This window comes from Myxine glutinosa, chromosome 3 (genome assembly GCF_964187855.1).
Source record: "Myxine glutinosa chromosome 3, kmMyxGlut1.1, whole genome shotgun sequence".
NCBI lineage: Eukaryota > Metazoa > Chordata > Myxini > Myxiniformes > Myxinidae > Myxine > Myxine glutinosa.
The window spans coordinates 119,514,727-119,540,219 of NC_136263.1; the positions used below are offsets into that span (position 1 = coordinate 119,514,727).

Consider the following 25,493-nt stretch of genomic DNA (forward strand, 5'->3'; position numbering starts at 1 on the left):
TGCTGAAAGTAGCAATACGCAGGTGAGCAAGACAAACGTCGAGGTCAATTGCTTTCGTGTTGAAATTAGAGAGTTAAATAATTGTACTCTAAATTACAGTTGTTAGCGGTTTCAAGAGGGTGGTATTTAAACACTATTACTGTGTTTGAAAAGATGTTTCGTGGGAAAGGAAGGATTAAGGAAGATCTGACCCTGACAGTTATGTGAATTTATTCCCTCAAATAAAGCAGGCATTTTGAAAAGCCTTTCTTTTGGCGAGATTGGTTTGTAGTTAACGCAAGACCTTTTTTTTCCCCATTGACACCAATTTCTTATTCAACTACGAAACACCGAATCATTAAAAAAAAATGTCACAAAACAAGGCCCACAATGTGGTAAAGATTGTGCAGGCTGCATTTTATTTGCATAACATTTTAGTCAAAATAGAGAGAGTAGCAAAAACAATTCACAATCAAACATCAAAACTACTAATCCGCCCATTCCCTGAAGAATGATCAATTTCAAGCTTCTGCGCAATGGATATTCATCTTTACAAGGTTCTGGTTCAGTGAAACTGGTTTTAAAATCTCTGCAGGTGAATTCAGCTAGTTTAATGTGTTTCAACTCAAAGCAATGTGATGTTGGCAATCAAAACTTTGATAATGGCGGCGAGGCCGAGCAATTACTAGGTTCATTACGAAAATGCGGAGTTCAAATTTTTTTGCAAACAAGATGTAATCGTCCAAGAAATGCCAAATATTCATTTTTCAAAACACAACTACATATGATTAACAAGAAAACATTCTCTAATTATATCTACGCATATTTTTTTTTCTTGTATACAAGATCGAGGCTCGTGTAAGAGTTAACATTAATCACAAAAAGACAAACTGACACATGAAACATAAGATAAAGGGAGCGGGAGACAAGATGGGGAGAGAGAGGGAAGCACACAATTACAACATTTGAGAGCAGGGACATCGGGAGATCTGTGGGAGGGAGAGGGCTTGGGTGGAGGAAGCATGGGAAGTGGGGTATAAAACACATGGACAATGCTAGGACTTCCAGGAAAGAAGTCGGAATTTCAAAAAAGTGGAAAGGCCGAATTTATTAAATTTATTAAAATTATTAAATTTATTAAAGTTTATTAAAATTTTATTAAATTTAATTTAAAAAAAAAAAAAAAAACATTGCTGGTTCTTGGACTATTGCGAGCAACTTGTTTGTGGAAACTTTTGGACACCTCTCGTACACTGAGCCACAATTCTCATGTGCAGCTGCAACAGGCAGTTGGATATATGATGACATGCATACATTTCTGTTCCACTTCATTAGGGAAATCTACCAAACCACAGAATAAATCAGTGTTAAAATGAAAATTATTCCAGCAGGAATGCTCGAGACAAAAACTAAAAATCAGAGAGAGAGAGAGAGAGAGAGGCTCAACAGCATAATGGCCGTAACACCCAAAGATAGGTGCGGCCAATTGGCAGTGCTTCGGTCAGGGTGCCAGCAAGAGAAGTCAGCTTTTCACAGATGAGCTTTGTCAGTTATTTCCATGGATGAATGGGCCTCGTCCACATGACCAAAATTCTATGGCAGAAGAAAAAGAAAACAACAACGAGTTAAACCAAAGACGTCAAATCGGTCTCCACGTTTATTTGTAACTTCATTCCAATAGTGTGCCTGTCTTATCCATCGGGTTATGGTTTTGCGGACACACTTCAACATCTCGTGCAAACAAAAAATGCTCAATGTAAATACCATAGTGCAAATTGCACAACCAATAAGGTTGAATGTCGTATTGAAAAAAAAACAACAACAACAACCATTTAATGACTTGACGACAACTTGAATCCTCAACACTTTTGTTTGACAGAGACTCAGCATATTAATTTTACTGCTGGAGCAGGTGGCATTGGTACCTGTTTTGAGTTTGAACAAATTAAACATCTGGGAGCATTTTAAACAATTTCACAAAGTGAAACAAGGACATGAACCAAAATCTAATTGGCTTGTTCTTGTCACCTAACCAACTCATTCACCAAGTTTTGCCACAAGTCATCCACAACTTTTTTGGAAATATCATGCTATATATCGATTATGGTCCGATCACTCAATAGTGAAGAATCACGTAAAAAAATTCTCTGCTCTGGATTGAAATCTTCACCAAAATAGAATCAATTCTTCATCATCACAAACCCAATCTGTTCACCAAGTTTCCTCCAACAACCGTCCACATCAACTTTTTGAGATATCCTGCTATATATCGCTTTTGCCATATCTCTCAATGGTGAAGAATCACTGAAAAATTCTTCTGATCGATCCGGATCTTCACAAAACCTAATCATTTTGTCCTTGTCACATACCCAACCTCTCCACCAAATTTCAACCGAATCTGTCCACAACTTTTGAGATATCCTGTTCACAAACAAACAAACAGACAGCGGTGAAAACATAACCTCCGTCCTCCTTTGGTGGTGGAGTCACCTACATCCTCCTTTGGTTACGAACTAGTCAGAATTCTTACGACTCACTCATAAATGGTCACAGAACAAAATAATGGTTGCTTCTGATACAATATTGTTAAGAAAATGAGAATGCCTGTATTATTGTTGTGATGTCTTGTTTCGATTGACTGAGATGAGTGATTAAGTTAACATTGTTGTTATGGGACTTGAATTTAGTACATGTATGATTACTCCCGCCAGGGAGTAATGCATTCGATCGTGTCCGTCCGTGTGTGTGTGTGTGTGTGTGTTCGTGTGTTTGTGAACAAGATATCTGGAAAAGTTCTGAACGGATTTGGATGAAAGTTGGTGGGATGATTTGCCTTGGGATAAGGAAGATCTGATTCGTTTTTGGTGAAGCTCAGGATATTATTCCGGATCCAGGAATATTTTTTGGGAATTTTTTTGGGAATTTCTTTTTCTGTTTTACTGCATTAAAGCTTTTATTCTTATTCTTAAATGATGTTTTTCTCCTCTAATTCCGAGATATATCAAAATAAATTCTCTGACAGTTAGGGCTTACTTTCTCTTTCATTTATTGTTTTGGGGAGAGGGGATGTTAAACAAAACGTATTATTCCAACTTGACCCACGGCGGGAGTATGCGCTCTACTGAGTGGCGGTCTAGTTATTATTGTTTTGTCATATAATCTTTCAGAATTTGTAATGATAGTTGAGAGTAGTGAAATGTGAACTCGGTTGACAATTATAGCAAAAACAGACCTTGGTAGAGTAAATAAACCCAGGTAGGCAAGAGCATGCCGTAACATGCTTGGGCGTGGCAGCAATGTGATTGGCCCTTGAAGGGCGAGATATGGTGCCGAAAACGCAAAACATAAAAGGACAATGACTGAGAAACTGGGAACGCTGCAGACAGAGGAAGCAGATCAAGGAGAGGAGACGCTGGTGAAGTCACTTCTTTGGGAGTGCAATGTCTTGTGACTGTGGGGAGGGATCTCTGAAACATGGATGCTCTTGGATTCTCCACATTCTACAGAGCCTTGGCTTCACTGCAGTCCAAATTGGATACTTGGAACATCCTTGGTTTGGGAGAAGTTTCTACAAGGCGTGTGTGCTCCTGTGGGGCCAATTCATCATGCCTGTAATTCCCAGCAATATGGTGGAAGTGTTTCCCGTAGCAATGCTGACCTCGACCCGTACAACAATTGCACAGATGATGCGAAGCACCATTTTGCAACACCGATCTTACAATGTTGTTTTCTGCTACTGTTTCGTCATCACCTTAACAATTACCATTGGATATTACTTATTAGCTGCCATTGCTTCTACCATCCGTCCCTCCAGGACTACCAATTTCAAGATTCGAAACGGTGGATATTCTTCTTTGCAAGGTCCTTCTTTCACTTCTGTGAAATTGTTTAAAATCCTCCCAGATGGATTCAGCTGGTTTAATTTGTTCAAACTCGAAGCAGTGTGATGTTATCAATCAAAACTTTGTGAATCACAATGTACATGGAGCGTTCCAAAGGTTGAACGAACAAAATACAATAGGCTCAGCAACTATTCATATTTCAATGGAACACAAAACTCATGACACCACAGTCGATCATCTCAAATCACCTGCATACTGACTGCTGCCCTGGTCTCAGAGATCAGACATTATGAACTGGCATTTTTTATGAACTGTTGCATTTGTGTACATGCTTATTATCCCACGCGCAAAGCGAAAAGTGGGGTTAAGCAATTGGTTCAATCTGTCTGTCTGTCTACAAACGTCAGTTTATGATCGAGGAACGACTTAATTGCAATTTAATTATATATTTTGAACATGAATCAGACCACAAACATGTAGTTTAGCACAACTTTGACAAATTGCATGGAATCTCATCCCAAGCACATAGAGGAGTATGGTAATTGTTTTAATCTATCTGTCTGTCTGGCAGTCAAACAGCAGTGAAAATCATTCCAAACAGAAAACGTACTGTTATTAGGGATGTCATAAAGGACACAAACAACAGGCACGAATAACTAATTTAACGTGTTAACTGAGGTGGTGTAAACGAGGGTTCATCAACGGCACTAAACTTCCGAATTTTTTTTTCTCCAGCTTTTAAAACCTTTATTTTATTTCAATTAAATTATACACTTGAACACCAGAACACAAATCATCGTGTTGTCACCCCAATTTGTCAATACTTATTTGACAAAATATTACGTAATTTTATGCCATCTCGACCAATCAAATGTGCCGCTTGTGCTCTCAGCGTTGAGGAATATCGTGATTCAGACGAAATGGCGGCTCGTACAAAATATAGATCGTGCTCGGAACCACAAAGCAAAAGTTTTAAAGACCCTTCCCATGTCCTTTTTGTCAAGACTGCATGGGACAAGGTATTCCATGAACTCTCTAATTTAAGGATAGTTTTCACTAATAATATGGGTAAATTGTGCAAAATGTAAATTAAGAGTTTATTTTCTATTACCAACATTGTGGCACAAGTCATGTTTCAGCACAAGTATTTGGTTAAACAGCCTGTTTACTCCAACCAATTGGAATCGAAGTTGCAACCAGCTCCGTAAATGGGGGTGGTTATACCAAGTTATTGGGCAGTCAATGGGTAGTCAATGGGTAGTGGGTAGTCAATAGTGTACCCTTTTCTCAATTGTTGAAAGCTTTAACATCTACAAACTAGAGTAAGCAGATAAGGTATACCCTCTTCAGGATGGCACACTCTACAATGCAACTTACTACCTGGAAATAAACATGATGATGGTTTATAGTTTGATGTCTGTAGTTGGTAATCAAGCCAAACAGAAGAGCAAATAGTTAATTTGAGTCATCAGAAGGAACCCAAATAAGTAAAGAGCAAATATGGAGTCATCATGAGGAACCTGAATAGGATTCGCGTTTCAGCTGCTACTCCTCTACCTTCAAACCCATCCAGGTTCAGCCTGATGTGGGCAAGTACACTACCTCCAATATATTCATATAGTACATCTTGCTGTATGTACTTGGCCTTAAACTCGACAAATTTCCGATCTTTGTTTTGTTTGTCACATAAGCCAATTGCTCTTTGGGATGAATCCAGAAAAGCGGGGCCAATATGAAGCAGATGCAGACACAGCCCCATCCACATTCTCATTGGTCGTTTTGTTCAGTACATACTGACAATTTTCCATTTTAAATTGCCTGATCCACATTCTCAGCAAGAAATCCTTCTGGTAGGTAGAGAACATCGAGGATACTGTAAATATAACCACAACCGTGGAGGTTATGCGTGGTGTGGTGGGGGAGTTAGGGAGAACGTTTCCCTACCTTAATTTACAAATTAATTTGCATTTTGCATAAAAGCATAAAAACGAGTTTTTTATTTCATACTGTTATGTTTGTAGGGGGTAGGCAATACCTTAGTCCAGGTATAATTGCATAGGTAGTGTGCTCCGACTGTCGTGAAGAAGAAGAAACCCTATGTAATAAGTAGGAAATTTGTGTAGACCGCATGTCGTGGAAGAGCTTGTATCTCCGTCCGCATGAGAGGGGTGGGGTTTGTTAATTAGCTCGGGATTATGGGTAAATTTATCCCATACATGTAATGGCCTCTGTTATTTTTTCCTTTGTTCCTTATGATATCAGCAGCACACATACATAGTAAGAAATCACCCATTTATGACACTAATAAAATCCAACTGGAAACAGTACTTTGAGCACTACCGCAGATAACATCAACCTGGTGAGCAGACAGGCACAAAAGGTCCGTGAAGCCACGCCCCGACGAGCAGTGATTGATCCGGAATTTGGTTCCAGTAAGGACTGGTAAGATGGGACTTGCTGATAGGAGCGGACACGGAGACGTCGTGGAATGACGTCAGAACCTCGAGTACAAAACAATTAGAATGGCGGACATTTTCTCTCTCGGGTTCTGGATCTGGTGGTGAACGGTCGTGTCCCGACATCCCTCTTCTTCTTTCATTCTCGAGTCCTGGCTTTTGACAATGAACGGTCGAGGCTCTGGACTTCCTCGCATCGTCTGTCTGTGGTGTTGGTGTTGGGGAACAAGATCGTGAGGATAAGCGTGGCTGGGAGAGCAAGCTGGGCGTCAAGGCCTACTGAGTGCCAAAGAGTGCATTTTCGCGCGCAAGGACGTAGAGGCCTCAGAAGATCTTTGATGATTCCTGACGAGATTCAAGAGCAGCTCAGAGCTAAGTGCCACAAATCACGCATAATTATTTTCCAGTTATTTTTCCCTTGTGCTGTAATCAAGTCTGTGTGGGGGCACTCCAATTAGGAATTTAGTTTTATCGTGCATTCTTTGTGACCGGCATTTTCTTTAATAAAGCCGGTATTTTTGTCCAGTTTAATTCATTGTCATTTGAGTTAATTTATCCAGGTGTGAAGACGTCGGGTGGACCGTGCAGGTAAGCGCTCACGGCTTCTCCCCCACTTGCTCCACACGTGTATAACGAAGGTCCGCCATTGAATTGAACACATCGGAGTTAAAGCTCGTTTGGTCATCTGTGTCATCCTGCGGTGTTCACCGGAGGGCAGCCACACCACAATACCAATACCATACCTATGGCACAGTTTATATTATAAAGGTGAAAGAAAATCCAAATGATCCTCACTGCCAAACTGATCACACAAAGACATTCTGGAATTGATGGATCTGTGGACACACTGACTGTGCATGCTTCCCACATGAATGCTGGTACATTTGCAGTTTTATCAAAATAGTCAGAATTCGTGTAAATAAATAATAAAAGGCGATTTACATGTATGCCCTAGTCCTGTATACCCAAGGATATTTGTCAGAAATTTGATAATTGGAGTGTTTCCACATTTTGTATTAAAAAACAAATCAATCCCTAATTCAACTGAATTTTTCTTCGTCAATCTCCCTTGGCTTGTCGAAATAATTGGAAATAATTATGGAGACCTGAGGAGAGGCAAGGCCAGTAAAGATTTTCAGGGAGCTACACATCCATTGAGACCACTTTGCATTAATGTGTATCTTCCTCTTACAACACAACAACAGGCATTTTAAGGCCATTTTCCCTGCAAGAGCGGGGGATACGCTTGTGGTCCCCATGAGAATCTTCTCCATTTTGCACTATTTTCTGCATCTCCCCTTGTTAATCCCCTTGCCCGCATTTCTTCTTCGACCATCTTTAGCCAAGTCTTTCTCGGTCTTCCCCGTCCTCTACCTCCTTCTACATTCATTTCCATCACTCTTCTCAACCAGTCACTTTCATCCTTCCTCAACACATGACCAAACCATCTCAAACTGTTTCTCTTCACAGCATCCATCACAGGCTCTATTCCCATCATCTCTCGCAATTCATCATTTGTCTTCCTCTCTCTCAACGATACTCCACACATCCACCGAACCATTCGCATTTCCACCCTTTCCAGCCTTCGTTGCTGCTCTACGTTAATTACCAATGTCTCGCGCCCATAAATCACAACACTTCTCACACATGCAGCATACACCTTTCCCTTCAGCTTCAACGACACTCCCCTCCTCATCAGCATGCCACTCAGTTCCCGAAACTTCTTCCATGCACATCTCACTCCAGCAACTGTTGCCGAGTCTGATCCACCTTCTCCATTGAGCATGTCTCCTAGGTAACAAAATGTTTTCACACCTTCCAGCTTCACGCCGTCTCCAAGATCCAACTCAACATTTCCTCCATCTGCAGCTCCCTCTGTGCACACCTTACACTTGAAGGTAGCTGCCACACTGGTTAATGACACTCTCAAACTACTACATTTTTGATGAACCCACTCAGCGCACATTGTACATTGAATGGAATTCACTCCGACACCCTTCCTGCACACAGCACACGGCCACTTCACAGTTCTTTCCACCTCACTGTATGCTTTACCACTTGCCATCACCTTCGTTTTTCCGATATTCACCTTCAGACCTTTTGTCTCCATACATTCCTTCCACTTGTTCATCTTCTCCTTCAGTCCATCCATACTTTCTGCAATCAACACCAGATCATCTGCATACAACAACTCCCATGGTAAACCCTCCTTTACGTTCTGAGCCAGCACCACCATCACAGTTACAAATAGTAGTGGACTTAGTACCGAACCCTGATGCACTCCCACCTTCACCTCAAACTCGCCACTGTTCCCGTCCTTCATCCTTACAGCTGTGCGTGCTCTTTTGTGCATTGCTATCACTACTCTGATCAACCATTGCTCCACTCCTAACTTCCTCAATTCCCATGTCATTACTTCACGTGGAACCCTATCGAATGCTTTCTCCAGACCAACAAACCCAAGAAACAACTTCTTCCTCTTCTCCATGTGCTTCTCCTGCAACTGCCTCACAATAAAAAGTGCGTCTGTCGTTCCTCTTCCTGGCATAAATCCAATCTGCATTTCGTCAATCTTCACTTTCTTCCTTATCCTCCTCTCCAACACCCTTTCCAATACCTTCATTCCATGCTCCAATAACTTTATCGCTCGATACGTGCCACAGTCCAGAGGGTCACCTTCTTCTTGAAGAAGCATTGACATTTGCACTTACATTCACAAGTATCTTTACCAAGATTCTGTGGGCTTTCATGTGTCTTTCACTTCGGAGAGGCTTCCGTCTGACCACTCTGCCATAAAGCCCAGATCGGTGGAGTGTTGCAGTGATGGTTGTCCTTCTGGAAGTTTCTCCCATCTCCACACAGGATCTCTGGAGCTCAGCCAGAGTGACCATCGGGTTCTTGGTCACCTCTCTTACCAAGGCCCTTCTCCCCCGATTTCTCAGTTTGGCCGGACGGCCAGCTCTAGAAAGAGTCATGGTTTTTCCAAACTTCTTCCATTTAAGAATTATGGAGGCCACTGTGCTCTTGGGAACCTTCAATGCAGCAGAATTTTTTTTGTGCGCTTCCCCAAGTCTGTGCCTCGAAACAATCCTGTCTCTGAGCTCTGCAGGGAGTTCCTTCGACCTAATGGCTTGGTTTTTGCTCTGATATGCATTGTCAGCTGTGAGACCTACTATAGTCAGGTGTGTGCGTTTCCAAATCATGTCCAATCAATTGAATTTACCACAGGTGGACTCCAACAAAGGTGTAGAAACATCTCAAAGATGATCAAGAGAAATGGGAGGCACCTGAGCTAAATTTCAAGTGTCATAGCAAAGGGTCTGAATACTTATGTAAATATGATTTTTCAGTTTTTTCTTTTAATAAATTTGCAAAACTTTCTAAAATCCTGTATTCTCTTTGTCATTATGGGGTATTGAGTGAAGATTGATGAGGGAAAAATGAATTTAAACGATTCCAGCATAAGGCTGCAACATAACAAAATGTGAAAAAAGTGAAGGGATCTGAATACTTTTTATTTTTATTTTATTTTTGTATACATAATCGAGGCTCGTGAAAGAGCTAACATTTATCACACAAACAAGTCAAACAGACAAACAAACAAAGTATATAAAAAGGGGAGTGGTAGACAAGATGGGGAGAGAAGGGGAAGCACATAAACACAACATTTGAGAGCAGGGACATCGGGAATGTGTGGAAGGGAGAGGGCTTGGGGGGAGGCGGCGTGGAAAGAGCGGGCGGGGGATTGGGAGAAGTATAAACACAAGGACACCAAGGATTTCCAGGCAGGAAGTTGGTATTTCAAAAAAGTGGATTTGGTGTGAAATTAGCGGGGGTAGAAAAGATCAAGGTTTTGGATGGGGGAAGATAAGAGATGGTGGTGAACAGCTGTTTTAAAGACCTGGAGGGAGGAGTGGGATTGAATAGAGTGAGGGCGTTTGTTCCAGAGGTGGGAGAAAAGAGGAATGAAGGAGTGAAGGTGAGCAGAGAGTCTTGATTTTGGCAGTTTAACCATAAGAGGGTTGCAGGCAGATCTTGTGCGACCTGTAGGAATATTTGGGGGACAGAGCCCAGAGAGAGCTGGAGGAGAAAGGCCGGAGAGGAGTCGGTAGAAGACAGACAGACCACCAACCTGCCCTGCGGTGAGTAAGTGAAAGGCGAGTGATTTACACATTTACACAGTCCACCTGTGGTAGCTTCATCACGGGAGATTCCAATGATTCTGAATGCTTTGGTTTCAACAGCGTGAAGATGAGCTAGGTGTGAGGCAGGAGCACCAGCCCAGAGGGGAGAGCAGTATTCCATTGAGCTGCGGATGAAAGCCTTGTATGTGGTGAGGAGCTCAGGTGTGCCAAGGAAGGACTTCGCACGGCGGAGGATGCCCAGTCGGCGACTGGCTTTGGAGGCCAGATTTGAAATGTGGTTTTCCCAGGAAAGATCATGGCAGATAGTGAGACCCAAAAGCTTGAGTGACAGAACTTCTTGGAGAGGATTATTCAGAAAGTGGATGGGAGGCTTCGGAGACGGAATGCACTTTCGGAGACGGAAGACGGAATGCACTTTCTGAATGCACTGTAAATTACAATTTTCAAATGCTAGATAGGTTGAGGTTTTCTTTTTTTTTACGGATGCGTTTACGGTTTTTTAATGCAAATTTTAATTTACGGACGATCTTTTTCTTTTTTTTTCATTTACGGCCATTATTGTCATGTTTATTTCACAGTTTACAGTTTAAAAAATGTACAATTTTCAAATGCTAGATATTCATTGAGGTTTTTTTTTTACAGATGCGTTTACGGTTTCTAACGTAAATTTTCATTTACGGACACTTTCCGATGGTTCTGTGATTTTTCACAGTGTACTGACTTCGATGTCCATTGGCAAGCCAAATTTCTGCTTTCTACAACACCTGGAAGGTACCGAATATTAAATTCAGTCAGTCAGTGGTTATAAAGAGCTTTATATACAGTGCCTATGGAAAGTCTGCACCCCTTTCAAGATTTTCACCTTTTTTTGCCTTATGGCCTGGAATTTAATTGCATTAAATCAGACTTTTTCCACCTTTATTTACACATCGTCTTATCATATACAGTATGTACACACACACACACACACACACACACACACACACACACACACACACACACACACACACACACACGTTGATTATCATTTCGTCAGTTGATGCTGCAATGCTATAACTCAACTCAATAGCTCCAGCCACTTACACTGTTTGGCACCTTGCTGTACTTCTTGAGTAGGTTATGGACACGAGCTCCATAGTCTTTGTCAATCAACGAAAAGAGTTTCACCTGTAATATAGAAGCAGAGCATTTTCATGATGCAGATACAATGGGTCAAACAGATTTTTCCGTGTCTGCCTTCTATTATGATTCTTACTTTTCCCATATTTGATACAGAAGATCCACATTCATTAACCAGAATCCTTTTCAGAAAATACTAGGAGTTAAATACAAACACAATTTGAGTTACAAAATTACCTGAACTTTCAAAAACGTTGTTGACGTTTCAACAAAATATGGATAATAACGAAGTATGACTTACGGCTCTATCTTGAATGAATTGTTGAGCATCCTTGAGGTGTCTGGCAATGTTCTCAGTCAGCCTCTGCTTTTCATCCTCCTTCAAAATTTTATTGTAAAAGGTTCCCACCTGGCATGAAGGATGGCAGTATAAATCACTAGGGGATTGTGAAATGACTATGCTCCATTGAAATGTCAACCTGTGCCCACAGTAAGAGACACTACTCAGTAAGGTTAATGTTGAGTTTCCCATCAATTAACAAAAGCAGTAAACAGCCTGGTGTTGGCTTAGCGGTTAGGGTGCTGGCTTGGGATCCTAGGATCCTTGGTTCAAATCCCGGTCGATCGCTGAATTAACGCCGGGGGGTTGACTCAGCCTGTCATCCTTCTGAGGTCGGCAAATTGAGAACCAGTTCACTGGTAATTCCCTGTGTGCCGCAAGAAGCGACTAACAGGGTTAGTGGCAGGAAGGGCATCCGGCCATAAAACATTGCTTCAAAAAGGGGACAAAGGTGCCCGAAAAAGGCCAACCCCTGCTCTGTGGGGAAAAATGGCCTCTAAAGGTGGTTCTAACAAAAGCAGTAAACAAATTTCATCAAATCGTCAAAAAAGATGATGAACTACCCTTCTGACACTGAACTGACACTGATTGAAGTGTCCAAGCACTGTACATACTTGAGTGAAGTTGTCATCATCAGCCGTGTTGTAACGCTGCACATCCCCAGACACTGGGTAGCGCTGCTCCAAAAAACGGGGCTGCACTTCAGGTGCACTGAAGCTATTGGGATAGTAGTTTGGAACTCCACCTGTCGATGAAACACATACAGTACATGTGCTAGAATGATCCCACTGGGCCATAAATGGTGTACACAGCAAAAAACCCTTTTACTTCTATCCCTAGAAACATGAGTATTTTGGTGCACTGAGGGCTTGCACCTTGAAGAATTAACACAAGGATGGAACTGCACACAATCCTCCCTCACCTGCCATTTTCCTCTCCTCTACTACTCATAATCGCCGAACGTGATGACGTCACTGTAATGGATTTTGGAAGTGCCAACAAGATGACTTTTGTTCTACAGTGTTCACGTGTATATAATGACGTCATTCAGTTACTCGTCAAATCCCTTTTCGCCTTGACTATCTGAGTGGGTTATTGAGCTGCCATATTTTGCCACCTGCTCCTGACCATGTCAGAGTGCTTGTAAATGTAACAAGTACAGATACATTCAAAGTACATTACATTGCCCCGATGCCAAATAAATAAACAACATATCCTCTAGCGCATGACATTGCCGGGGCACCTTCGGTGCCAGACGATGCCACCATGCGGCACGTACAGTATTGGGAGGGAGAGGTATACAATAATTGATTGATTCATTGCGTAATTAAAATCGATAAATAACAATCGTAAAATAATTAATTTCTTAATCAATTGGCTATTGGCATACCGAAACCACAAGTGTTTCATCCGAAGCTGTAACTTTTTGAAAATAAATTGAAAATAAATATTTAATCGAATTTTTTAAAATTGATTTATTAATTGATTAATCAATAAATCAAAAATATCCTTAATAGCCAAATCACTTGGTCACTGTCATGTCCAAATATTAGTTTCCTCGCTCAAAAGGTGCCTGAGATATTTCCCAGATGAGAAAGGAAATAAATAAGTGATTAATAATGAGAATAAATAAATAATAATCCAAAATAATTAAATTATTAATCAATTGGCTAATAGTATCCCTAAACCACCACCGTTCCATCTGAATCTGTGGCATTGTTACCGAAACGGATATCGCGTCCAAATTTCAGTTTCCTAGCTCAAAGAATGGCTGAGATATCGCCCAGACAAACAAACAAGAAAGAAAGAAAGAAAGAAAACAAACGGAGTGAAAACTGAGTACTCCCTTTCAGTGCATGCGCGTCATCGCCGGAACCCCTTCAGTGCCCGGTGATGACGCCATGCAGCGCCTGGAGATGAAATAGGAAAGGAGTGGTGTACAACAACATGGCCGGTCTATCCGCTCCCATATTGGCCCTGAAGATATGATGCAAACGGGTCTAAGGGCCAATGCTATGACAGTGACTATGAGCTTAAGCCCAACCACCAGGTAAGACACTATTTGGCCACAGTGCCGGACCACAATGGATTTCAAAGAGACTCCGAGGATATTTAACTTCCACCAGCAACAGTCTGACCGTTTATAGTCGTGTTGGGGATCGAATACAGATTGTACAGTTGAATGCCACATGTTATGAATCAAAAGAAAGTTTGTATGAACATGTTTAGAAGTTGACTAAACAGGTTTATGAGGGTTTTGAATGATGCAAAGCCTGACTCTGTGGCTATTATCATGTGATGGGTCTTCCCCTGCTCATTTACTCATCCCAAAAGCAGAAGGATGCAATAAACAAAAGCAAAAAAACTTTTGCCAGCATCTGCCAGAAGGAAAATGTAATACTCGGATAAGGTACAACATGTTACGCACCCTGGTTGTCATACATGCACATGGGACCGTCACGCTGGTAGTTGGCGACTCGAGCACGGTATGGGCAGTTCACAGGGAGATGCAAGTAGTTTGTCCCCAAGCGGTGCCGATGTGTGTCTGGATAGGAAAATAACCTTGCCTGGTTGAATACAAGATGGTATATATTAGAAAAAGTTTTTGTTCAACAATCTTTATCTAACTTTCATGTGTGTGTATATTGAGCCAAGAGTCAGTTATGAGTTTGGTCAACAGGTAGCATCATTTTGTGGTGTCGAGCGACGAATCAGCTGGTGCTGTACCAACTATAGTTTAGGGCAGTTTATTTGGAATTTGTTGAGGGTGTTGGTGATAACTCGCCGACTCTTCATCGAAAAACAGAGTGGGATCTTCAATGTTGCCCAACGGTTAAATTTTAGCAAACTTGTCACCAGCTTAATATCCATCGAAGAGACAGCACACTGTGACGCAACACGGTACCTGCGTACCACAAATCTGACCGTCTACAGTCAGACCGAGAAACAAACCCAAACGAGACATTTCAAAGGTACGTCGGCTAGTTCTGCCCCAAAGGACACGTTTACCCCAAAAATGATTAATTACATTAATCAGTCTAAACTTCTCAATCAAGACTTACCCATTGTACATTACATTTGTTAATTATAATGACCTTTATAGCACCTGTTATTCTCTATTTTTAACCACCCTTCACAAACATGTGGCTCCATAAGCATTTAGATCCTGGGCTCACTGACTTGCAGCATCTTGTCAGGGCTGGGCTCAATTCCAGGAGGCATGTTCGATGGGTCAAAGGCTATCTGCTCCACATCGGTAAAATAGTTGGTCGGGTTGCGATTCAGGACGAGCCTTCCCACTGGCTGCAGAGGGAACTCTCCATGCGGCCATACCTGGGGCGGGGGTAAAGCAGGATTTTGAAAATGATAGGATTTTGAAAAACCTTTCTGATGACATCGTTGCTAGAACACATTGTGAGAAAATTGAGCATATAAATATTCATTTATTTATAAAGCTTATAATGCAGCAAGAAATTATTTTTCTTTAAAAAATAAATAAATAATAATTCATTTTCTTTTTCAGGTTTTAAGCTTGCTTCACCTTTATAAAATAATCATTCATTCCAGGTACTAGGAGGCAGCAACAAGGATAATTCAGAGGTACTACACCTTCCTTTTTATGTTGTATGGTTTAGGTTTGATTCCTGATAGAACAGCAACAAACTACAAACTTCCATCCTGGTGATGTATCAGACAATTGCTCCCTTTCAGAGAGGATGTGAATCCAGGTATTACATCTGTGAGCACTGTACTTACCAACTGTGAATGTCAAATATCCAATCAACGAATGTGTGCCAGTACCCGAGCCAAATTTAAATTGCCCTAATTTATAGATCTACATCAGTAATAAAACCATTCACAATTGATCATAGAACCAGCTGACCAAATTCTCAACATGTCATTGGTGAACCACACGTTCGGCAGATAAAAAAAAAAAAATCACGAACCTTGGTCAGGTCAAAAGGGTTCCAGCGGAACTTCTCTGCCTGCTCAAACGTCATTGTCTGAATGTAGAATCTCCAGGAAGGGAAGTTGCCATTAGCGATGTTGTTGTGCAAGTCACGGATATTATAATCAGGGTCACTGGCAACCAGCCGGTTGGCTTCTTCCACCGAAAGGTTACGGATGCCCTGAGAAGTCTGAGAACAATGAAAAACATTATAAACCAGGCTGAAAAGTTTACCTTTTGTATCCCACTGATAGGCCGGGTCTGCATCCGGACCTCAATCAAAATCTAATCGGCTTGTTCTTGTCAGCGACCCGACTCATCCACGATGTCAACGTCGTTTTGAAATATCATGCTTTCAACCGTTTTTGTCCCTACTTCTCAATGTTGAAGAATTACTTGACAATATTAAAAACTACTTGCTTCTGGATCCAGATCCAAATATTCACCAAAATCGAATCAATTCGTCCTTGTCACACGTCCCACCTGTCCACCAAGTTTCGTCTGAATCCGTCCATAACTTTGAGATACACTGCTATATATAATTTTTGGCGCGATATCTCAATGGTCAAGAATCATTTTTAAAATGTATTGTCTTTGTTCAGATTTTCAACAAAATCGAATCAATCTATCATTGTGACACACCAAACCTGTCCACCAAGTTTTGTCCGAATCCGTCCATAACTTTTTGAGATATCCTCCTGTATATCCACTTAGCCCTATGGTGTTGGGCTAGCGGCTAGGGTGCCGGCTTAGGGTCTTAGGATCCTGGGTTCGAATCTCGGTCGATCGCTGAATTAACGCCAGGGGGGTTGACTCAGCCTGTCATCCTTCCGAGGTCGGCTAATTGAGTACCAGTTCACTGGTAATTCCCTGTTTGTCGTTAAAGGCGGCAAAAAGGGTTGGCGTCAGGAAGGGCATCCGGCCGTAAAACATTGCTTCAAAAAGGGGACCAAAAAAACAACAACAACCACGGTTCCCGAAAAAGGCCAACCCCCGCTTTGCGGGGAAAAATGGCCTCTAAAGGTGGTTATATCCATTTAGCCCTATCATTCAATGGTGAAGAATCGGTTAAATTCTCTGATCCAGATCCAGATTTGAATCTTCACCAAAACTCAATGGATTCTTCCTCGTCACATACCCAACCTGTCCACCAAGTTTCGTCCGAATCCGTCCATAACCTTTTGAGATACCCTGTTCAGTCATACAAACAGACAAACAGAGGTGAACACATAACCTTCATCCACCTTTGGCGATGGAGGTAAAGAGATTCAACTTTTCTCACACTCCTTATATGTCCAACTCTCCCTCTATTTTCTCCTTCCACCCTGCTGTTGGTGTCCCCCCTCTCTATACTATTCCTCTTGTTCTGTTGCATTCTGATGTGTTATTTGTTCTAGCTCTTCCACAAGCCTTGACCTTGTATACAAATTTTCATTCAAAATTAATTTGCATTTATATTTTAATATGGTTTTTAAGAGCCTAGAGAGTTGCATCCTATGGTAGATAGAACAAAGGAATAGTCTTGGTCACTCCCGAGGCCTCAAAACTGTGACCGACCACAGTGACCAAGGCTGATAATTATTTTAAAAAAAATTTTGGGATACAATATCGAGGCTTGTGTAAGAGCTAATATTAATCACAAAAAAAACAAACAGACACAAAACATATAATAAAGGGAGCGGGAGACAAGATGGGGAGAGAGGGGAAGCACACAAGTACAACAGCAGAGAACAGGGACATCGGGAGATCTGTGGGAGGGAGAGGGCTTGGGGGGAGGAGGCATGTGAAGGCGGGGTAAGGAGGGGGAGGGGGTAGGGGATGGGAGAGGTATAAAACACATGGACTGGAGAAGCTTTACATATATGACACAAAGGATAGGAATAAGATGGGCATATCAATGTGCAGGTGAGATTTAATCCAACCTTGTGTCAAAACGATGCAAAAAGAAGAACATGCTTCATGAATTCTGAAGAATTATTGCATCCCTAATATAATTACAATAGTATTTTGACATAACAAACAATCAGACCTTTGCTGCAAGATTGTGTGATTTGTAGCTTTATGAATTACTTATTCATTAATATTCATCATTGTTATATTTTTAAAGGCTGAATATGCAACCACCACAATACATTTTACCGAATACACAATAATCAAGAAACATGTGAATGCCACCACGTTGAGAAAAAATACGCAAGTGAGAATGAAAAATGTGACACAAGCTGAAGGATAACTCCATTAATATTGTCGCGTCCAGGGGGATCATAGTTCTGCAGTGAAAGCATACCTTGTAATGGAACTTGCAGTACACTGCTTTTCCCTGGGCATTAACGAGCTTGAAAGTATGCGAACCGTAGCCATTCATGTGTCGGAAACCATCAGGGATGCCACGATCAGTGAACATGAAAGAAACCTGGCCGTGCACAAGTTTAGCGAACAGAACACACGGCATGATTGTCACACATGACCGGGAGCGTCGAGAGCCAGCCCGGGCCACGAGGCAAACAACGTCGGGGCCCCCACCCTTTCTCTCTTTTATAACTTTTTAAGGAACTTTCTTTAATGAAAAACAAAAAAACTTTTTAAAAACAAATGTTCACTTTTATTTAGCCGTATGATCGAAAATAAAGGAGATAGCAGGACGTTTGGACCGATCGAGTCAATTCGTACCCTCGACTGTTGAACACTTTCTCCATAAGATTTGAAAAAAAAAGTGAGAAGATGGTTAATAATTTGGACAATTTTTTTGGACAAAGGGGATAGAAACCCATTTCTGTGTAACGCACATTTCTGGTTAATAACCATTTTATGTAAAGTTTGAAACTGTACCATTAACAGCAGTAGATGTTTTGTTTCCGCCAAGAAAGCAAAATCAGCTTCCTGGTTTAAATGTAACGATGAGGAAATGAGGATGAGCCGATGAGGGGTTTCACTTTACTGTTTAAAAACAATTACAGGAGAAGCTCGGGCCCCTCAATTGACCCTGAGCCCTGAAGCAGCGACCCCCCTGATGCCCCCTCTCGACGCCCCTGCACATGACTCTAGATCAACTATGAGAACGTTCCTTATCATCAAAACAATGGCACAATGGGTGTGGAACAAGATTTAGTTTCAAAAGTTGAAGGGAAAACGAGAGACAGGTTGGTTAAGGAGACAGCTTGGTAAAGGACACACCTGGTGCAGCGACTCAGGTCGCAGGGTTATGAAGTCCCAGAACATGTCTGGGTCCTTCAAATGAGACTGTGGGTTCCTCTTCTGGGTGTGGATGAAGGAGGGAAACTGTGAAGAAGGAAATAAATGTTTGTGGGAAAGGTCTTTTGGGAAACAACTTTATTAAGATTAAATTATTTCCTAATCATGTCAGTTAACATATCTATTATTTAATTTACGGAGTATTCTGCCACAATGTTCCCCCCCATATCGAGCACCCTCACCAACCACAAAAAATAACTTTATCCACACAATCTGGTGACTTGAGCCAAGTGGAATAAATTTACCAGCATGGGATCACGAATGAAAAATATTGGAGTATTATTCCCAGTGAGATCCCAATTTCCTTCCTCTGTGTAGAACTTTACGGCAAAGCCTCGAGGATCGCGAACCGTATCAGCCGAGCCAGACTCACCCCCTGCAATGTACAAAGTATATCACAAGTTATCATTTTACTTTCTTTTCTTTCATCATTTGGACTGAAAGGTTAGCTCAGATGTACCATACATCCCTTTGATGTTTACCTGGGGTACATTCTTAATCAGAGTATAAGCAGCCATATTGGTACTTTACAGTCAGGGGTGTTAAGGTGGTTGCTCGATCTGCTGGCATTCACTTGTGTACATCAAAGACACCATGTTGCCTTGTAAACAAGTCATCAAGTGTTGGTACCTTCACTCGATTGCAAATCCCTATCCTAAGTACAGGAAAGCTGTATCAATGATGTAGCCAAATCTTATTGGTGATGCAACCAGCAAGATAATTTCATAATTGAAACTCAATCAATAAACATTAGCTACGGTATTTGGATGGATCTCATTTATAATGAAAACTTGCATGCTCATTTTCTCAAGGAGATATCCATAGTTCTTCCTTTGTCTTATCCAGCAGAGCTCTGACCAAACTGAAAAGACTTCCAGCTGATAGAATGCCATGATGTCGCCATCATCCAAAACTTGAAAAAACTGAGAATAAGCCAAATTATTTTCTTTTCTACACCCGATAAACTACCCCACCACTCTCAAAATTTTGCTTATGTATCCATCTTGTCCACCCCTTGGGTTTTCCCATAACCCTCATCAGTACTTGCATCGCTTGTTTGTCTGTCTCCGTCTACCTTCTCCCTCTGCCCTGCTATTGGTGTTTCCCCTTTCTCCTGCGGTTCCCTTTGTTATGTGGTGTCCTGATCTGTTCTGTGTTCTAGCTCTTCCACGAACCGAGACTGTGTAGTAAAAAAAAAAGTTTGTCTTTTTGCATCATAGATAGTTTGGTGGTCTCAGTGATATACGTATTTGCTCCCTTGATACATCTTGTTCATATCTACTTTTGTTCATCGTCACCGTGTTGTTTGGATTTTCACCAACAAACGAACGTCTTGTCTGCTCAACAACTTACATTTTTATTCCGATTAGATTAGTTTGCCCTACTTTTTGCTGACTTGTAGAACCTGTTTCATCCTACTCTTGCCTCCAACCTTTAATGTGGAACGCCTACTACGAACATGTCAAACCTGGCGGGTTCCATAGATCTGGTTTTCATAGCTATACCTGGATATCTACCAATAATGTCTTTTCTTCTGCCGACTCGGTGTTTCTTTGTGCTCTTACATTCTGATCTATCCGTTTTCGTCCACCAACTGCTAGCTTGTGAACATTAACAATGGGCTTTCTTTGTATTCTTAAAGGAAATGAAAGAAAACCTTCCCTTGAAAAATCATTCAAAATCAGAACTCGTATGTGGAATAAAACCCTCCATTGCACAGCATATATTACTACTTTGCATACCAATTTAGAGTTTTGCAATTACAAATGAGCTTTCTATCTCAATTATAACATTCACTATCACACTGCTTAATACAGATCCCTGCTGGCCTGACTCTCAATTCACCTTTGGATATGCCTCATTATTTTCTCTGCTTTGCGAAGCCTTACCATGCTATTTTAAATGAAACAAAAGGCCTTAACCTACAATAGCAAAAGCAAGAGTGGGGTCGGGGGTCAAGAAGCACGTGCGGTGGGAAAGACTAATTTTTCAACAATAAAATATTCTGATTTCATGTTGTAGATGTGGACTCGTTATTCAATGGAGTTAGAATGCATTGGCTGTAATGAAGCATAAACTAGCTATTTTCTCTTATTCTCCAGGTAGCAAGAGTGACCGACCATTGCTCATTAATTAGGCATTATTACCCACAGATGGCTTCCGCAGTACCCCATAAAATTCCTGCTGCACAATTTTGATGAATTATTACTCCCGCCAGGGAGTAATGCATTCGATCGTGTCTGTCCGCATGTGTGTGTGTGTGTGTGTGTGTGTGTGTGTGTGTGTTTGTGTGTGTGTGTGTGTGCATATGTGTGTTCGTATATTCGTGTGTTCGTGTGTTTGTGAACAAGATATCTGGAAAAGTTTCGAACGGATTTGGATGAAAGTTGGTGGGATGATTGCCCTTGGGATAAGGAAGAATTGATTAGTTTTTGGTGAAGCTCAGGATATTATTCTGGATCCAGGAATTTTTGGGGAATTTTTTTTTCTATTTTACTGCATTAAAGCTTTTATTCTTATTCTTAAATGATGTTTTTCTCCTCTAATTCCGAGATATATCAAAATAAATTCTCTGACAGTTAAGGCTTACTTTCTTTTTCATTTATTGTTTTGGGGAGAGGAGATGTTGAACAAAACGTATTATTCCAACTTGACCCACGGCGGGAGTATGCGCTCTACTGAGTGGCGTTGTAGTTTCATAATGGTTTTATTTTATAAAGTATGCCTTACCAACTGAGGAGCAACGGATTGCAATTGGTGTGCGCTTCCCCACATGCTCAAACACCTTGGCTTTGCAGATGGAGGTGATGTCATCCGTCACCTCAAAGTATCCGAAAGCTCCTGCAAAGCACGACAGGTGTGTGGGTGGTCATTACCCTCCATTACCAATGTCTTGCTGTTCAAGATCCATGTTTTAATGTCCCACATTTAGAACACATTCCCTGCTATGGGAAAATAAACTTAAACGTTTAGTAAGAAAAGAATCAAAACGCTGTATTGATGATGAAACATGGTGCAAGCATGACAGACACAGAACAAAGCAACTGAAATGTAACACTTGTGCTTTTTCAATTGACTACACATTTTGTTGTGAAATTACCTTTAAAATCTACGTTTGAATCTTGGTTTCTTAGCTGACATCATATCACAGCAATAAATAGTTGATTTAAACCAAACCTAATTTGTCCATCATATTATATTCTTCAGAGTACATCCAAAATCCTTTAATGGCCTTCTTGTTCAAACGGACTGGAATTTACTTTTCCTTTGAAAGTAATAAGATATGATTAGGTGAGGTTAACCACAGAGTCAGGTTCAAGGCTACTTGACATTATTTCAACATCTAATCATCCTCCGAACCAGCAATGGCTTCCTATCTCTGTTGCAAGCAGCGAAAACACGCTTGCATCACATTTCAACAGCAACACTCGTGCGTGTAGTCTCAACTTGGTACAAGTAAGATGAACATTACCCAAGCTGATAGTCCTATCATTTGTTATGTTTAAAAATAATTCCTTTTAACAGACAATTTGCTTGCTAGGCAATATGTACTCCGCAATAGTGGACTCACAACATTTATATTGGGCCAACAGTGCGGCCAATAATCCTTTGTTTCATATCTTTGCAGACACTAACTAAATATTGGAGAAAATTAAAATGTCAAACAAAAGTAAAACATGAAACTGAAAAAAACATGAAGTAAAAATTTATTGGGATCAGTGATGCTCTTGCCAAAAATGCAAACACTGGAGTGCCTTTAATTTGTCCTGCTCATAGCAAACGTCCTGATAAAGGAGCAGGTAGCAACACGTGCCAAGTCAAAACTGGGAGAGATTAGGACTCTTCCTAAGAATACCAGGTAAAACCACTTGGACAATGGCAGTGAAATTCTTAAAGGATTTTTTAAAGTCTCATCAGTGCTGCAAATTGCATTAAAGCCAGAATTAAAAATCGACTAAACTGAGATTTTTTGTCACTGATCTACACACATCTCATCATGTCAAAGTTGAATTATTTTTTTTTAGAAACTTTTACAAAACAATTAAAAATGAAATACAGAGATATCTAATTTACATAAGTATTTAACCCCCTGAGTCAATACTTTGTAGAAGCCCTTTTGGCAGTGACTACAGCTCCGAGTCTTCTTGGGTATGTCTGTATCAGCTTTGATCACCTGGATTTCGGTAGTTTCTCCCATTTTTCCTTGCAGGTTTGCTCAATCTCTGTCAAGTTGGATGGGGAGTGTCGGTGAACAGCAATCTTCAAGTCTTTCCACAGATTCTCAATGGGTTTCAAGTCTCGGCCTCGCTGGGCTATCAAGGACTTTCACAGTTTTTGTTCTGAAGCCATTCCAGTGTTGCTTTGGCTGTATGCTTGGGATCATTGTCCTATTGTAACATAAATTTTCGCCGCAGTCGAAGGTCCTTTGCAATCTGAAGCTGGTTCTCGTCAAGGATTTTGTCTGTATTTGGCTCCATTCATTGTTCTCTCTATCCTTACAAGTCTCCCAGTCTCTGCTGCTGAAAAGCATCCCTATAGCATTATGCTGCAACCACCATGCTTCATGGCAGGGATGGTGTTAGATGGGTGAGGAATTGGGCTCGGTTTCCACCAGATGTAGCACTTTGCATTCAGGCCAAAGAGTTCAATTTTCGTCTCATCAAACCACAGTACCTTTTGTCTCATGCTCTCTCAGTCTTTCACATGGCTTTTTTGCAAACTTCAGGCGTGTTGTCATGTACCATTTTCTCATGAGTGGCTTCTGTCTGGCCACTCTCCCATAAAGCCTACATTTGTGAAGTGCCGCAGATACTGTTGTTCTTCTGACAAGTTCTGCAAGAGTGGTCATTGGGCTTTTGGTCACCTCCTGACCAAGGTCTTTTTTGCCCAGTTGCTCAGTTTGGTCAGATGGCCAGCTGTATGAAGATTCTGGGTAGTTCCATATTCTTTCCATTTCCTAATGATAGAGCTCACTGTGCTCTTGGGTACTTTATACCCTCTAGAAATTGTTTTATAACTTTCCACAGATCTATGCCTCATCACGATTCTGTCTTGGAGTTCTTCGGATAGTTCTTTGGACTTCATGGTAGAGTTTCTGCTCTGACATGCACTGTCGAGAGTGGTGCCTTATATAAAAAGGTGTTTCTTTCTAAATTATGTCCAATCAATTGATTTGGCCATAGGTGGTCTCCAATCAAGTTGTAGAGACATCTTAAGGATGATTAAAGGAAATTGGATGCACCTGAGCTTAATTTGGATCGCCATAGCAAAGAAGTTTGAATACTTATTGACTCAAGTCATTTCAAGTTTTCATTTTCAATTATTTTCTAAACATTTCTAAAAAATATTAATTCCACTTTAACCTTTGGGGGTATTATGTGTAGGTCAGTGATAAAAAAATCTTAATTTAATCCATTTTAAATTCAGGCTGTAACACAACAAAATGTGAAAAAAGTCAAGGGGTGTGAATACTTTCTGAAGGCACTGTAAATGTTTGTTTTGGAAATTTCGAAAACGTGTTTGATCAGGTTGACTGGATAAAGCTCTTGACAGTGGTGAAGGCATTGGAGTACACTGGAGAGGTAGACGACTCATAATAAATCTGTACATGGGACAAACAACAACAGCGGGAGTAGCCAATAAAACCACGTGGAATTGGAAGAGATCCACAATGGTATAGTTTATCATCAGCAATCTTCAATGTCTATACAGAAGCAATGATTAAAGAAGTATTTGAGGACACAGAATATGGTGCTAAAATGGGGAGGGGGGAGAGGTTGAATGGTAACATCAGCTAGATTTGTCGACAACAAAACACTTGTAGGAAGTACAGAAGAAGGATTAGAAGATCTGCTAAATAGACTAGTGACAGCAAGCATGAAATTTGGAATGAAAATGAACATTGGCAAAACAAAGTGATGCATATCTCTAAATTACCAATAAATATTTACATTTTCATGGAAGGAAAATAACGAGAACATGTGCAATAATTGAAGTATTTTGGAAGCAAAATGTCTGCAGACAGAAGGTGCAATCAAAGAAACAAGAACATGCATAGCAATGGGAAAAGCTGCATTTAGCAAGAAGAGACAGTTGTTAACCGGAAAGCCGAATAAACAACTCAGGCAGTGACTTGAAAGAGCTTGATTTGGAGTGTTGCTTTTTATGCATGTGAAATTTGAACTTTATGGAAAGAAGAGACCCAACTTTTAAATAGATTTGAAATGTGGAATTTGGAGGAGAATGGAAAAAAAATCAACTGGACAGAAAAGTAACAAATGATGAAGTGTTTAGGCGAGTGAACGAACAAATAAATTTGTTGAACGTAATTAGGAAAAGGCAGAGAAACTGGGCAGGTCCCATCTTAATCTGAGGAAGCGGACGAGTAAAAGCCATTATGGAGGGAAGATT

At 40.9% G+C, this 25,493-nt stretch overlaps 1 protein-coding gene across 2 annotated transcripts in view; it reads right to left on the reverse strand.

Moving 5' to 3' along the window:
* Nucleotides 1–1,119: 1,119 nt before the first annotated feature.
* CAT (catalase) overlaps nt 1,120–25,493 on the reverse strand; it is a 29,812-nt gene continuing 5,438 nt past the window's right edge. For both annotated transcript variants that reach the window (XM_068110164.2, XM_068110163.2), the window contains 11 exons: nt 21,813–21,923; nt 19,328–19,458; nt 19,005–19,109; nt 18,118–18,243; nt 15,829–16,020; nt 15,062–15,214; nt 14,310–14,448; nt 12,496–12,626; nt 11,843–11,950; nt 11,506–11,589; nt 1,120–1,572 (listed from right to left, as the gene is read on the reverse strand). In XM_068110164.2, coding sequence (XP_067966265.1) covers nt 1,510–1,572; nt 11,506–11,589; nt 11,843–11,950; nt 12,496–12,626; nt 14,310–14,448; nt 15,062–15,214; nt 15,829–16,020; nt 18,118–18,243; nt 19,005–19,109; nt 19,328–19,458; nt 21,813–21,923 — 1,343 coding nt within the window. In that variant the 3' untranslated portion in view covers nt 1,120–1,509. The remainder of the gene's footprint in view (nt 1,573–11,505; nt 11,590–11,842; nt 11,951–12,495; nt 12,627–14,309; nt 14,449–15,061; nt 15,215–15,828; nt 16,021–18,117; nt 18,244–19,004; nt 19,110–19,327; nt 19,459–21,812; nt 21,924–25,493) is intronic.